Consider the following 16,723-nt stretch of genomic DNA (forward strand, 5'->3'; position numbering starts at 1 on the left):
CTCATCATTAAGCTCCAGGCCCTGGGTCTGATCCCCACCCTGTGCAACTGGGTCCTGGACTTCCCGACAGGCTGCCCCAGGTGGTGAAGGTAGGAACTAACACCACCACTTTGCTGATCCTCAACACTCGGGCCCCACAGGATATGTGCTCAGCCCCGTCCTGTACTCCCTATTCACCCATGACTGCGTGGCCATGCACGCCTCAATCATCAAGTTTGCAGACGACACCACAGTAGTAGGTCTTGTTACCAACCATGAGGATACACCCTACAGGGAGGAGGCGAGGGCCCTGGGAGTGTGGTGCAAGGAAAATAGCATCTCACCCAACGTCAACAAAACAAAGCAGCTGATCGTGGACTTCAGGAAACAGCAGAGAAACCCTTACACTTGTGTCTATAAGGTAGTAGTTTTGGGATTGTTAGCTAGATTACATGTTGGTTGTTACTGCATTGTCGGAACTAGAAGCACAAGCATTTCGCTACACTCGCACTAACATCTGCTAACCATGTGTATGTGACAAATAAAATTAGATTTGATTTGATTACTAACACAGAGACTGCTGCCCTTGAAATCACTGGCCACTTTAATAATGGGACACTAGTCACTTTACTACTTTTATGTTTACATATTTTGCATTACTCATCTCATATGTATATTTATGTTTACTGTATCTTAGTCTATTTGACATTACTCACCTCATCTCCTATTCATCTTATGTATATACTGTATTCTATACTATTCCTATGTCTACTGTCATCTTAGTCTATATACTATTCTCTGATCATTGCCCTCTGACATCCAAATATTTATATATTCTTAATTCCTTTACTTTAGATTTGTGTGAATTGTTGTGAAATGTTTTAGATATTGCTTGTTAGATATTACTGCACTGTTGGAGCTAGAAACACAAGTATTTCGCTACACCCTCAATAACATCTGCTAAACACGTTTATGTGACAAATAAATTGAATTGATTGCTGACTTTTATTTTGAAAGAGGGACCTTTCGTGCACACCGCTTGACGTTTGCTTCGCATTCTGGGTAATGTAGTGCTTAGTCCAGTTGTTATGGACTTCCACAGAGGTTAGTTCCTCTTCTCTTCGTGATAAAGGTAGACATTGCAGTCATCGAATAGGAACTGTATAACATTTTCTAAAACCACAGGCGCAACGTCGCGATATTTCCTGGAACGCTTCCTTAACAGACAAGGCAGGGGATTTAGGGTCTGAGAAGTCAAAAATGCTTCCTTAGTTAATTTTCTCGAAAGCTAAAGGCACAACCTATTTTGGAGCCAACAACATGTAACATGTTATTACTCCAACCTCGTGAAAGTGACAAACTGACAGGTTTTTCTTTTATTCTCGTCAGAAAAACAACTGTATATCGAAGTAGGGCCTTTGATTTTGACGGCCTGCACATGGGATGAATAGAAGACTGTTTGACCCGATGACGTGCTTCTACGCATTGAGCTGTAGCTGTACTTGCCAACGTCGCCTGTACAAGTGTGATCAGTTTTTTTTTTTAAATTGGAGAAGTACTTTTAGCCAATCTTTATACTGTACTGTATTTGACTGTATCCTTCCAAATTATGCGTGGAAAAACTATAATAGTGACTGGTGCCAACAGTGGCATAGGCAAAGCCACAACAGTTGAACTACTAAGGCGCGGGGGTCGGGTGATCATGGCTTGCAGGGACATGAAGAGGACTGAGGAAGCAGCACAGGAGATTCGACTGGAGACTGGTCCAGATTCGGGAGAACTCCTCATCAAGTGCCTGGACCTCGCATCACTGAAATCCGTGCACAGTTTCTGCGAAGACATCATCAAGGTACTCTATCAATTCAGACGTGTGAGATGACATCTGGTCAAGTTAGTTAACTGTTTTTAGCATAGCATATGTAGTTAGTAATTTAGCTAGCTAACCAGCCAGGATTGATACTGCATATTTAGATAGCTTGCTGTAACGTTATAGCACTGTAGCTAGCTAAGTAACGTTATATGGCTCTGCTTTTCTTGCACAAATTATTTTGCTCTTAGCCCAAAAGCTGCCAGCTACATGTAAACAAATCAAAGCTGTTAGCTAACTAGCTATTACAAATGTCACCTAGTCAGACCATTATTGTTGCAGCTGGCTGATAGGCGTTATTAGGTAAGTAAAGTTAAGCGCTGCACAGATCATTTTCGACCAACCTTTAGTTGGCGATAATTCCTAAATTCCAGACTTGGAAGACAACACATGTCTAATAAACGTCCATGTCTATTTTGCAAGGGGGTTCGCTTTGAAAAGTAGCCACCCTTTGCCTCGATGACAGCTTTGCACACTCTTGGCATTCTCTCAACCAGCTTCACGAGGTAGTCACCTGGAATGCATTTCAATTAACAGGTGTGCATTGTTAAAAGTTAATTTGTGGAATTTATTTCCTTCTTAATGCGTTTGAGCCAATCGGTTGTGTTGTGACAAGGTAGGGTTGGTATACAGAAGATAGCCCTATTTGGTAAAAGACCAAGTCCATATTATGGCAAGAACAGCTCAAATAAACAAAGAGAAAAGACAGTTCATCATTACTTAAAGACATGAGGGTCAGTCAATGCGGAACATTTCAAGAACATGAGAAGTTTGTTCAAGTACAGTTGCAAAAACCATCAAGCACAATGATGAAACTGGCTCTCATGAGGACTGCCACAGGAAAGGAAGACCCTGAGTTACCTCTCCTGCAGGGGATAAGTTCATTACAGTTACCAGCCTCATAAATTCCAGCCCAAACAAATGCTTCATAGTTCCAAGTAACAGACAGACACATCTCAACATCAACTGTTCAGAGGAGACTGCGTGAATCAGGCCTTCATGGTCGATTTGCTTCAAAGAAACCACTACTAAAGGTCGCCGATAAGAAGAAGACTTGCTTGGGCCAAGAAACACAAGCAATGGACATTAGACCGGTAGAAATCTGTCCTTTTGGTCTGATGAGTCCAAATTTGAGATGTTTGGTTTCATCCGCTGTGTCTTTGTGAGACGCAGAGTAGGTGAACGGATGATCTCTGCATGTATGGTGCATAGAGGAGGTGGTGTGGGGGTGCTTTGCTGGTGACACTAAGTGACGGTTATTGTCCTGGCACCAGTCCGCCAGGGCCCTCACCTCCTCCCTGTAGGCTGTCTCGTCATTGTTGGTAATCAGGCCTACTATGGTTGTGTCGTCCAACAATGTGTACGCCGCCATCTTGTCTATTTCACATCTTCTCTCATTGATTGAGACAGGTGAGTGTCATGATCACTTTGGGCTGGACACCAACGTCCTTTTTTAACTGTCTTTGTTGCCATTTATGAATGTGTTTGTTATTCAATGCATTTCTATGAGCTATAGCAGTAAAAGACACATTTCTATATTTTATCAATTTTTTTAAATATTTTCTTTTATATACGTAAAGTGGGCCTAAAATTCAAAATCAAATAGCTAAATGATCTATGGTATGACCATCTTAAAACAATTCCATATGTTAGCTTAGTCGGAAAAATTATCTGTGCTATGCTTAACGTTACCTACCTAATAACGCCTATTAGCGAGATGGCGACATTTTATGGTCTGACTAGGTGACATTTTTAATAGCTACAAGCTATCTTGTTTGCCCGAAGAGGAAGGGGTTAAACAGCTTGCTAGCTCTGCAACTGTTGCAGAGAGAAATAGAAGAAAGAGGCATAACAGGTACCATTTCACAGTACAATAACATTTGCATCACACTAGTCTTTACACACTAGAGTCTACTTTACACTCTTAGAAAAAAAAGTAAAGTGCTATCTAGAAACTAAAGTTGTTTTCTTTCGACTGTTCCCTTAGGTGAATAAAATATTTTTTGGTTCAAAGTAGAAACCATTTGGCTCCATATAAAAACCTTTCCACAGAGAGGACCCAAAAATGCAAGAAGGGTTCTCCTATGGGGACAGCCAAATCAACCTTTTGGAAGAGTTTTGTCATTTGTCAAATCTGGGACTTAATGCCCATGCACTCATGTCATAAATAGCTAACTTACTTTAACTGTACCTATTAAATAAAGCAGTTGTTCCCAAACTTTTTCGGTTACTGTACAACCAACTGAATACCTCTGAAGTACATTTTTAATAGGTACAGCCTATGGTCTCATGACTCTTTTCAAATACCCCCTGTGGATAGGCCAAGTACCCCCAGGGTCCTAGCACCCCAGGTTGGGAATCACTGGAATAAAACATCAACCCATCTGTAAACACGTCACAAACATGACATTACAGCAACATGGAGCTGTAATATATATTAAATATAATAATAATATTAAAGCTTGTAACCAATCTTATTTTTATTTGTATGTTTTCCAACAGGAAGAGCCCAGGATTGACGTGCTGATCAACAATGCAGGGATCTACCAGTGCCCTTATACCAGGACGGAGGATGGCTTCGAGATGCAGTTCGGGGTGAACCACCTCGGCCACTTCCTCCTCACCCACCTCCTCCTGGACCTCCTGAAGCGCTCTGCGCCCAGCCGCGTGGTTGTGGTCTCCTCCAAACTCTACAAGTACGGCGAGATCGACTTTGACGACCTGGATAGCGAACGGCGCTATGACAAGGCCTTTGCCTATGGCCGAAGCAAGCTAGCCAACCTCCTCTTCACCTGCGAGTTGGCCCGCCGCCTCGAGGGGACGGGGGTAGCGGTCAATGCATTGACCCCGGGGATAGTGAGGACTAACCTGGGCAGGCATGTCAATATCCCCCTCCTGGCCAAGCCCCTGTGGGAGCTGGCATCCAGGGCCTTCTTCAAGAGCCCAGAGGAGGGGGCACAGACCTCGGTCTACCTGGCCTGCTCGCCCGACGTGGAGGAGGTCCAGGGGAAGTGCTTTGCGGACTGCCAGGAGCAGAAACTTCTGCCCAAGGCTACGGACCAAGAGGTGGCCAGGAAACTTTGGGATATTAGTGAAGTCATGGTGGGCATAACCATGTGATAAAGAACGTCAACCTTTCACTCCCTCCAATTTGAACGCAAAGAGAGGACTTTTGGACCTCTCAAAAGGTGAAGTGAACTAGCAAAAGGCAAGGGCAGTGTGAATGCAAAGAGAAGAGAGTTTTTTTTGTTGCTTCGTACTGCAGAGAACTGCCCTGGATGCCTGTTGCTATGCATTGTGATTATATTGCCTTGACACAATTATTTTTCTCTGGTATGTTGTTATACCATGCCGGCAATTATATTAAACTCTAAGTGAAGGGAGATTGTTGCAAGTGACTTTAATAAGGGATCATAGCTTTCACCTGGTCAGTCTGTTATTTTCACTCTGTGTATAATGATGTGTATAGACAGTATATGAATAGAAAAGGTCTGTACAGCAGTAGTTATATAGGATGGTGTGTATAGACAGTAGTTATATAGGATGGTGTGTATAGACAGTAGTTATATAGGATGGTGTGTATAGACAGTAGTTATATAGGATGGTGTGTATAGACAGTAGTTATATAGGATGGTGTGTATAGACAGTAGTTATATAGGATGGTGTGTATAGACAGTAGTTATATAGGATGGTGTGTATAGACAGTAGTTATATAGGATGGTGTGTATAAACAGTATAGACAGTAGTTATATAGGATGGTGTGTATAAACAGTATAGACAGTAGTTATATAGGATGGTGTTTATAGACAGTAGTCATATAGGATAATGACAGTAGTTATATAGACAGTATAGACAGTAGTTATATAGGATGGTGTGTATAGACAGTAGTTATATAGGATGGTGTGTAGTTATATAGGATGGTGTGTATAGACAGTAGTTATATAGGATGGTGTGTATAGACAGTAGTTATAAGGATGGTGTGTATAGACAGTAGTTATATAGGATGGTGTGTACAGACAGTAGTTATATAGGATGGTGTGTACAGACAGTAGTTATATAGGATGGTGTGTATAGACAGTATGGACAGTAAATGAATAGAACATGTATGTACAGCAGTAGATATATATAGGATGAGCCATAACTAGAATGAGGTATATACATTAACGTTCAAAAGTTTGGGGTGACTTAGAAATGTCCTTGTTTTTGAAAGAAAAGCACATTTTATGTCCATTTAAAATAACATCAAATTGATCAGAAATACAGTGTAGACATTGTTAGTGTTGTAAATGACTATTGTAGCTGGAAACTGCATATTTTGTATGGGATATCTATATAGGCGTACAGAGGCCCATTATCAGCAACCATCATTCCTGTGTTTTAATGGCACGTTGTTAGCTAATCAAAGTTGATCATTTTAATAGGCTAATTAGAAAACCCTTTTGCAATTGTGTTAGCACAGCTGAAAACTGTTCTGATTAAAGAAGCAATACAACTGGCCTTCTTTAGACTAGTTGAGTATCTGGAGCATCAGCATTTGTGGGTTCGATTACATGCTCAAAATGGCTAGAAACAAATAACTTTCTTTCGAAACTAGTCAGTCTATTTTTGTTCTGAGAAATGAAGACTGTTCCATGTGAGAAATTGCCAAGAAACTGAAGATCTGGTACAGCGCTGTGTACTACTCCCTTCACAGAACAGCGCAAACTGTCTCTAATCAGACTAGAAAGAGGAGTGGGAGGCCCCGGTGCACAACTGAGCAAGAGGACAAGTACATTAGAGTGTCTAGTTTGATAAACAGATGCCTCAAGTCTTCAACACCAGTCTCAACGTCAACAGTGAAGAGGCAACTCCGGGATGCTGGCCTTGTAGGCAGAGTTGCAAAGAAAAAGCCATATCTCAGACTGGCCAATAAAAGATTAAGATAGGCAAAAGAACACAGACACTGGACAGAGGAACTCTGCCTAGAAGGCCAGCATCCCAGAGTCGCCTCTTCACTGTTGACGCTGAGGACTTGAGGCATCTGTTTCTCAAACTAGACACTCTAATGTACTTGTCCTCTTGCTCAGTTGTGCACCGGGGCCTCCCACTCAACAAGTCTAATGAAGGCCAGTTGTATTACTTCTTTAATCAGCACAACAGTTTTCAGCTGTACTAACATAATTGCAAAATGATTTTCTAATGATCAGTTAGCTAATCCAAGTTTATCATTTTAAAAGGCTAACAGAACTTGCCATTTGAACACAGGAGTGACGGTTGCTGATAATGGGCCTCTGTACGCCTATGTAGATATTCCATGAAAAATCTGCCGTTTCCAGCTACAATAGTCATTTACAACATTAACAATGCCTTCACTGTATTTCTGATCAATTTGATGTTATTTTAACGGACAACAAAAAAGTGCTTTTCTTTCAAAAACAAGGACATTTTTAAGTGACCCCAAACGTTTGAACGGTAGTGGTCATATGAAGTGGTTGAAACAGTAAGTAAACAGTATTATAGTGAGTGACCAGTGTTCAATACTCTATGAAACACACGGTGTTAACTGAAACTTACCATCACAACATGAAACCATATACTATGACATGCTACAAGGGTACTTATAGAGACACGGTATTAACTGAAACTTACCATCACAACATGAAACCATATACTATGACATGCTACAAGGGTACTTATAGAGACACGGTATTAACTGAAACTTACCATCACAACATGAAACCATATACTATGACATGCTACAAGGGTACTTATCGAGAACTCTTGATGCAGTACTATCACTGATTATCAGTGAATTCTGAGATGGGTTTTTGTGATCAGCCTAATTCTTCTGTATTAAAACTATGCTAATATGAATGGACTTGAATTATCCTACTGCACAATGTACCTAATGTAGCCTAATACACAATCTACCAGTCATTTAAAAATATATATATATTTAACCTTTTATTTAACTAGTCAAGTCAGTTAAGAACAAATCAAATTCGTATTTACAACGACGGCCTACACCGGCCAAACCCGAGACGACGCTGGGCCAATTGTGCACTGCCCTATGGGACTCCCAATCACGGCTGGCTGTTATACTGCCCGGAATCAAACCAGGGTGTCTGTAGTGACGCCTCAAACCCTGAGATGCAGTGCCTTAGACCGCTGCGCCACTCGTGGGAGGAGCCCAATCATGTCATGCCAAATGATCCCGTTTTTAATTCACGGTAACCGTCTCATGATGAATACAGGTTATGCCACTTCTGTAATGTAGCCTCCTATTTCAATAATTGGTTTGAGTGGTTTTCAAACCTTGTGACACACTGACTACATCTACTAGCTGACCGTGAATCAATTATTGACTTGCATATCATAGCATATCAGGCAAATTCTTCCGCACCGATCTTGACAAACCATTTCTGTATGGACCTCACTTTGTGCACGGGGGCATTGTCATGCTGAAACAGGAAATGGCGTTCCTCAAACTGTTGCCACAAAGTTAGAAGCACAGAATCATCTAGAATGTCATTGTTGTCTCCATTTCAAACGGCTCTGTGCTTAATGGAGGTAGTGATGAGCTGAATGTAAATAACTCCCACGCTGCTTTGCCCCAATGTAGCTTTTTCACGTTACAGGTGGTTAACATACAAACTCAATAAAGTTCATTATTTATTGTTTTAATGTCTTAAAAAAATGTTTTTAATGCTTTTTACAGCAGGTAGGGGAGAAATTGCACAGATGTTTTGGTGGTGTGCGTCACCTTCAGTGTGTTTGGATAGTTTTCCTCGTAGTGCCGAAATACAAGGGTCCATTATTGTACGCTCATAATTAAATAAACCTTATGGACTGGCTTCATTTACAGACTCACTTCGAAGAAAAATAGGTCCTAAATCGGAGCCATTTTGGAAGCCAGTTAGGCCCTAATCAGCCATGCTAGTTGCTTGTCCTGTATACAGTATTTTATAATGCACAGTAATTACTCAGGAATGTTTTCTCTCTATATTAAAATTGTAGATTAACCGCTTCTTTCCAAATGAAATGGTAGCAAGACCCCCAGATTTATAATGCATTTCCCACCTGCAATTTCCATTAGGGGCATTTTCTGGATCATTTAGAAGGAGCACCGACAAGCCTGAAAACAAGTTGGAAATCCAAGGGTAGAGCAGAGTTTATCCGATCCATCTTTATCGCTGAGAAAAAGGTCTCGGGCCATTTCTCATTGAAGATAAATCTTGTTTGTTTAACAAATAAAGAAAATAAGCCTAATTCTGGAACATAGTGCCTTTTAATGATGCATACCGCATTGGTGCCTCACAAGTGGGAGGCAATCTATGCTGCCAAGTATTGCAATTCCTTATTTTGTGACTTACAGTGCAGGCTCTGTTAGCCAACATAAAGTTAGTTAGCCAACCCCCTTTTCCAATCAACAAATAAAATCTGTTACTACCTTTTAAAGAGGCACTATGCAGAAATCACTCTGCCATTTCCTGATTGCAAAAATGGTTAGTTTTCCTAATTTCAGTTTGTGAGAAAACAAGCAAGTATAATGCAGAGAATCGTTGTATCATCCGAAGTGCTGTGAAATATCTTTTCCATAACCAAAAATATATTTTCAGCTGTTTGAAGCTGGTGTACAAAACCGAATGTAAAAGATACAAAAATTTAACTTAAAAACTGGAAGCATAGAAATAGCACAGTTAGAACAGATTACTGTTTCTTAGAATTGATTTCAATGAAAATGACAGATCTATAACTGACATTTCTATGTTAATTTTGTTGCGTTCCCCCAAAAATGTACATATTGCATCTTTAAATACATTACAACTTTTGTGAAAGGCAGACTCAATTTAATAGATTGCTGGACACCTCAATGTAATGTATGGTAAACAGTCTAATGCGTGTTTGAATGTCCTCTTTATCATGTAGCGCTACACTGGGGGCAGATAAAGCCTGTATTCCTGCATTTCCATTGGTTAAATTTGTGTATGAAATGCTGTTATGTGTACGTATGCAATACAGCAACTGAAAATAAATGCATGTCATTTTCCTTTTTTGGGGGCTTTTCTGGTGAGTAAATTTGAAACTAAAATTTAAGACTCACTTGTTATTCCCAGAATAGCACAACGTGTCATGTTCAGTTCTCCACCCATTACACGGATTCAATAAAGAAAAAAAGAATACAGTATATTAGCGTTGACATTATTAGGCTACAGACCTCATTTTAGTTATATCGTTCCACTGGTATTGAATTACAACCATAGTCTCACTGTTATTTCGTTGTTCGCTACATCAATTATTTTTTATTCAGTCATGTATTTATGTTGGACTTGGCCCCAAAGATGAAAAAAAAAATGCTATCTACTTTATTGCCTTGCTCATTTGTTTTACACAAAGTGAAAATAAATCGGAGTGCCTGTAAAATTTGAGAGAACATTTCTGGGGGATTGGATTTTATTGACCTAGCCTAGCGTAACCAGTAGCTGGGAAACTGCTCGGGACGACACAGCTATTAACTCGCCTCCCCTTCTGAAACGGAGGCCTGTGGTTCTCAAGCCAAGTGGTTTGTTTATCCAAGATATCCAACAGGAAGGAGGATATAGGACGTTTTTGACGTTCTATAATGAGTCGAAGTGACGACAGCAACTGGCCAAACGATAAGCAAATATAACATCTTCAGCGAAGTGTCAAGAAAATCCACAGATTCCGAATGCATCCCCTGAGTTAGCCGTTGCTGTTTAGACATACGATTCGGAACACAGTTCATTTTTCTCACAGTTTAAAGACATATCTGGGTCTCTGGCAAGTCTAAGAAAAACACGCAGCCGTCTTTTGACTTCTGTCATTTGCAACGTTATTCAATGATACGGGTGCTATTTCACACATGGCTGTGATTAAATGAGTGTAAATCTATCATGGGAAATGTGTAGATTTTCCAACGAAGGGAAGTCAAGCATTGCCTCATCAAGCTGATAACTTGGGATGTACTAAAGCAGGGCATATATGGAGCTGAAAGTGGTGCTATAGCAAAGGTACACAGTATTGGCCCAGAGCATCTGCATGTGGGCTCCCGAGTGGCGCAGCAGTCTACGGCACTGCAACTCAGTGCAAGAGGTGTCACTACAGTCGCTGGTTCGAATGTGGGTGCTTGGTTTTGATATAGCGAATCAAGCAATAGGTAGAGCAAGATGAAGGCACTGCAATTCTCTGACATTTAATAGCAGTCGCAAATAAGTGTAATGAACCTTATGCCAATTTATGTTTTCTTTTCCCTCAAATTCCCTCTACTAATTCACCTTTTACCCAAAGGACACAGCGAATCCTTGTCATAGACATCCCCATCTACTGACAACGTAGACAAGTAAATATGTTTCACTAATGCTACTGGTGGGACTGAGCGAAGGATGGGAATTGTATGTAGACACCTAATTTGGAAAAACCAAACAGCATTTTACAATAAACATTCCTCCAGCAACTCATTTGTAACGCAACATGCTTCAATTGTTTCTAAAATTTGATCCCTGGAGGAACATTTTGGGGTGATTTACAAAGTGAATAAACATTTGCATCAGATGGACTCTTGGAAGGTACTCTATTTTAGTGTTCCAAGCCCTAATGGGAGAATCTACATCAATACCCGCATGACCTCCAACACAAACACTGGATAGTTAGACCTCAAACGGTGAAGACCATGCAAACACACAGGCTAAATCATGTAGAAACTGAAAGACTTATTGAGAAGCTGTAAGATATTTCTTAATAAATGTTCTCCATTGACCTTCATCCTTCATTTAGAATCTAGATGCAATATATTCACTGAGGGTTTTCAGCAGGCTGTATACAGCACCAGGATGGTGGGTACGATCCTGGGACCACCCATACCTAAAATGTATGCACGCATCACTGTAATTCGCGTACGATAAAACTGTCTGCTAAATGGCATATATGATTATTATTATTGTGTTGAAATGACACGAGGTTGATTAAGTTAGATAGCTAATGTATCACTCGTTAAATCTAATGAAACACATGTCTCATACAGGCCAAACATCACGTGCGCTGTATGACCAAAAGTATGTGGACACCTACTCGTCGAGCATTAAAAAATATATCACTAGCCACTTTAAACAATGCTACCTAATATAATGTATGACCAAAAGTATGTGGACACCTACTCGTCGAGCATTATAAAATATATCACTAGCCACTTTAAACAATGCTACCTAATATAATGTATGACCAAAAGTATGTGGACACCTACTCGTCGAGCATTATAAAATATATCACTAGCCACTTTAAACAATGCTACCTAATATAATGTATGACCAAAAGTATGTGGACACCTACTCGTTGAGCATTAAAAAATATATCACTAGCCACTTTAAACAATGCTACCTAATATAATGTTTACATACCCTACATTATTCATCTTATATGTATACGTATATACTGTACTCTATATAATCTACTGCATCTTTATGTAATACATGTATCACTAGCCACTTTATACTGCACTCGATACTATCTACTGCATCTTGCCTATGCCGCTCTGTACCATCACTCATCCATATATCTTTATGTACATATTCTTTATCCCCTTACACTTGTGTGTATAAGACAGTAGTTTTGGAATTGTTAGTTAGATTACTTGTTGGTTATTACTGCATTGTCGGAACTAGAAGCACAAGCATTTCGCTACATTTCGCTATCATCTAGAATGTCATTGTAGGCTGTAACGTTAAGATTTTCCTTCACTGGCGCTAAGGGGCCTAGCCAGAACCATGAAAAACAGTCCCAGAACATTATTCCTCCTCCACCAACCTTTACAGTTGGCGCTACGCATTCTGGCAGATAGCGTTCTCCTAGCATCCGCCAAACTCAGGTTCTTCTGTCGGACTGCCAGATGGTAAAACTTGATTCATCACTCCAGGGAAATGCGTTTCCACTGCTCCAGAGTCCAATGGCGACGAGCTTTACACCACTCCAGCCAACGCTTGGCATTGCGCATGGTGATCTTAGGCTTGTGTGTGGCTGCTTGGCCATGGAAACCCATTTCATGAAGCTCCTGACTAACAGTTCTTGTGCTGAAGTTGCCTCCAGAGGCAGTTTGGAACTTGGTAGTGAGTGTTGCAACTGAGGACAGACCATTTTAACGTGCTACACGCTGCTGCATTCAGCTTGGGTGGCCTACCACTTTGCGGCTGAGCCATTGTTGCTCCTAGACTTTTCCACTTCACAATAACAGCACTTACAGCTGACCAGGGCAACTCTAGCAGGGCAGAAATTTGACGAACTGACTTGTTGGAAAAGTGGCATCCTATAACGGTGCCAAGTTAAAAGTCTCTAAGCTCTTCATTAAGGCCATTCTACTGCCAATGTTTGTCTATGGAGATTGCATGGCTGTGTGCTCAATTGTATACTCTACACCTGTCAGCAATGGGTGTGGCTGAAATAGCCAAATCCACTCATTTGAAGGGGTGACCGACCACATTGTTTTGTATGAATAGTGTTCAAAGAGGAATTTTTGGTCCCTTACATAAAATACCTTTGTTCATACGTTTTATTTATTGGGTGTATTTTGCTCGTGGTCAAAAAGTAAAACAAATACTTTCATACTGGATAGTCCATAAACAACAGTCCTCGTTTTAGTCAGCAAATGTAAACATACTTTCATTCCGCCCAGGGACTTCACACTACGCGTGACATTCAGATCCTTTCCATTGCCTTCCTTTAGTGCTGCAATTATTGTGTCATGCAGGGTCAAAGTAGCTAATGACATGCTATTCGAGGCATTCGGTCTGGCAATGATAACTGCCAAAGGACCTACATTTGATAGACTACTCCACTAACTATTGCCTCTCCGTAACACGAAGCAGGCCCCTTCATCAAAAAGTGTGACGCTAGACATGATTGTTTCAGATAGGAGAGTGCAGTCTGCAACCTAGTCATTATGAAAGGTACTGCAACCTAGTCATTATGAAAGGTACTGCAACCTAGTCATTATGAAAGGTACTGCAACCTAGTCATTATGAAAGGTACTGCAACCTAGTCATTATGAAAGGTACTGCAACCTAGTCATTATGAAAGGTACTGAAAATCTGTATGGAATGTGCGCACTGTAATGACTGCATATGGTTGCATACGGTTGCATTACACAACAAGAGGACAGTAAAGATGTGATAACCCTTAAACATTTACCTGCATCGCCAGAAGGCAGGGTCCCGCTCGTCATCAACACAATGTTTGTAGATAAAGTTAAAGTTGTCAGGTCAGAAGCACACACAACATTTATAAAACAGATATCCCACGTCTCATCTGATACAGGTGGCAATGATTGGATGATTAATGAGACACTGTAATGTCAGAGTAGCGGGTCTAAGCCCCTGCAACAGACATTGGGAGACCCTGCTGGCTGGCTTCTCTTCAGTGGTCTGACACTGGTCTGACCTTCATAGAGATGGCCAAGAAAAATCCAATAAAATAACTTTTCCATGTAGCCCAGTTAACAGTAGTAACATAGTGTCTTTCCCCATAAGTACAATCTGTTGACGTTTGCATTGTGACAACTCATATACCAAAATGCAGCATATTATCTACTTGCAAAATTCTGAGGTGGAGCGTCATTGTCTTTGTCGAAGGCGGTTCATTTCTATCCGGTTAAGAAGCTTCAGTGAGTCCCTTGAAAAACAGAGAAAGAAAATGATAATGAGTCCAATTGTCCCGTGTTTATGAGTGGTACTCCTTTTTTTGCATAGGGGGTATGTCATTACAGCCAAATAAAGTATTGGTGAACATTTTCTCTGAGGTTTATAGGACAAACACAGTACTGTGCATGTGCTGCCAGAAAACTATGACGATGGGGCAGTGTATGAATGACTTTTGTGTTAATATTCCCAAAAAACAACATATCTAATTCCTCACTCACCTGCACTTCCATTTTTGGAAGCCAGTGACGTGCATCTTGTAGCCGTCAGCCTCTGAGTCTCTCTGTTTTCCTCAAAGTCATCCATGTCCACCCTTCTTCCTTCTTAGTAAGGAGGTGGATGTTCTCCAGTCCTGAAGAATTGATGTTTCCTCATGTTTCTATGAAGTAAACTCTCATCCAGCCAGGACTCTCCAGACAGAGCATGTTTCTATGAAGTAAACTCTCACCCAGCCAGGACTCTCCAGACAGAGCATGTTTCTATGAAGTAAACTCTCACCCAGCCAGGACTCTCCAGACAGAGCATGTTTCTATGAAGTAAACTCTCACCCAGCCAGGACTCTCCAGACAGAGCATGTTTCTATGATGTAAACTCTCACCCAGCCAGGACTCTCTAAACATAGCATGTTTCTATGAAGTAAACTCTCACCCAGCCAGGACTCTCCAGACAGAGCATGTTTCTATGAAGTAAACTCTCATCCAGCCAGGACTCTCCAGACATAGCATGTTTCTATGAAGTAAACTCTCACACAGCCAGGACTCTCCAGACAGAGCATGTTTCTATGAAGTAAACACTCACCCAGCCAGGACTCTCCAGAAGTCTCACCCAGCCAGGACTCTCCAGAAGTCTCACCCAGCCAGGACTCTCCAGAAGTCTCACCCAGCCAGGACTCTCCAGAAGTCTCACCCAGCCAGGACTCTCCAGAAGTATCACCCAGCCAGGACTCTCCAGAAGTATCACCCAGCCAGGACTCTCCAGAAGTATCACCCAGCCAGGACTCTCCAGAAGTATCACCCAGCCAGGACTCTCCAGAAGTCTCACCCAGCCTCTCACTCACCTCTCCAGATGTTTCCAGAACCAGTTTTGTACTGGTCCCAGGGTCTGTAGAAGTTCACAGTGCCGTCCATTTTCCTCTGGTACACAAACACACACACACACACACACACACACACACACACACACACACACACACACACACACACACACACACACACACACACACACACACACACACACACACACACAGAGAGAGAGAGAGGAGAGAGCTACTGTATTTTTCAGTATTTGTAAGGATGTCAAAGATACAGAAATAGTGATGTGCTACTCTCAGTGAACTTTTTTGTAATCAGTGTCCATGTCACACTAGGCCTGGACAGGTGACAGTGATGCAGATGGTGCAAATGGAACCCTCAGTTGAGACGTTGGACTTCGTCGTTGTCCAACATTTGAGAGTGGTTACATTTCTCCAGCCCCATCCCTCAGCCGTTTCACAAAACAGTGGTGGGGTGTTGCATTGTTATATTTCTAACTGCAAATTGCTCCTTTAAACTATAATTTTATCAAATTTCAAACAAAATCTACCATCTACCAGTTTAATATTGAAGTACACATACAAAATATGCAATAAGAAAACAAATAAATGTAATGTCTTACCATCATTGTGAAGTCCGAAGGTTGTAGCTTCCAGTTCAAACTATTCAACAGAAGTATTAAATAAAACAAATTATTTTAAACAACTCAATAAATCTAAGAATGATCAAATGACTTGAGTATACAGTACAACTCCAAAGTGTCACTGCCTTACCTCTAGGCTGCCTGCCGGTCTTACCTCTAGGCTGCCTGCCGATCTTACCGCTAGGCTGCCTGCCGCTAGGCTGCCTGCCGATCTTAGGCTGCCTGCCGGTCTTACCTCTAGGCTGCCTGCCGATCTTACCGCTAGGCTGCCTGCCGATCTTACCGCTAGGCTGCCTGCCGATCTTACCTCTAGGCTGCCTGCCGGTCTTACCGCTAGGCTGCCTGCCGATCTTACCGCTAGGCTGCCTGCCGGTCTTACCGCTAGGCTGCCTGCCAGTCTTACCGCTAGGCTGCCTGCCAGTCTTACCGCTAGGCTGCCTGCCGATCTTACCGCTAGGCTGCCTGCCGATCTTACCGCTAGGCTGCCTGCCGATCTTACCGCTAGGCTGCCTGCCGGTCT

At 41.6% G+C, this 16,723-nt stretch overlaps 1 protein-coding gene and 1 long non-coding RNA gene across 3 annotated transcripts; one reads left to right on the plus strand and one right to left on the minus strand.

The window, feature by feature from the left end:
- Positions 1-1,036: 1,036 nt before the first annotated feature.
- rdh14a (retinol dehydrogenase 14a) lies at positions 1,037-5,229 on the plus strand. Its single transcript, XM_029688574.2, has 2 exons — positions 1,037-1,828; positions 4,349-5,229. The coding sequence occupies exons 1-2, from the start codon at positions 1,589-1,591 to the stop codon at positions 4,964-4,966; spliced, it is 858 nt and encodes a 285-aa protein (XP_029544434.1). The 5' UTR covers positions 1,037-1,588; the 3' UTR covers positions 4,967-5,229.
- Positions 5,230-13,367: 8,138 nt separating this feature from the next.
- On the minus strand, positions 13,368-16,392 carry LOC115146691 (uncharacterized). 2 transcript variants are annotated; one of them, XR_003866206.2, is made up of 3 exons: positions 16,183-16,392; positions 14,751-15,662; positions 13,368-14,503 (listed from the first exon to the last, which is right to left on the minus strand). It is a non-coding gene; the product is annotated as an uncharacterized LOC115146691 (long non-coding RNA). The 2 variants fall into 2 exon arrangements; XR_003866205.2 differs by having other exon boundaries at positions 14,751-16,392.
- Between the last annotated feature and the right edge of the window lie 331 nt (positions 16,393-16,723).

This window comes from Oncorhynchus nerka, linkage group LG18 (assembly GCF_034236695.1).
Source record: "Oncorhynchus nerka isolate Pitt River linkage group LG18, Oner_Uvic_2.0, whole genome shotgun sequence".
In the NCBI taxonomy this organism is placed as follows: Eukaryota; Metazoa; Chordata; class Actinopteri; order Salmoniformes; family Salmonidae; genus Oncorhynchus; species Oncorhynchus nerka.

Bases quoted from the DNA above. Each gene is read 5' to 3' on its own strand.
- rdh14a (XM_029688574.2), top strand. From the start codon at position 1,589: ATGCGTGGAAAAACTATAATAGTGACTGGTGCCAACAGTGGCATAGGC. The intron at 1,829-4,348 runs GTACTCTATCAA...GTTTTCCAACAG, and splicing joins TCTGCGAAGACATCATCAAG to GAAGAGCCCAGGATTGACGT.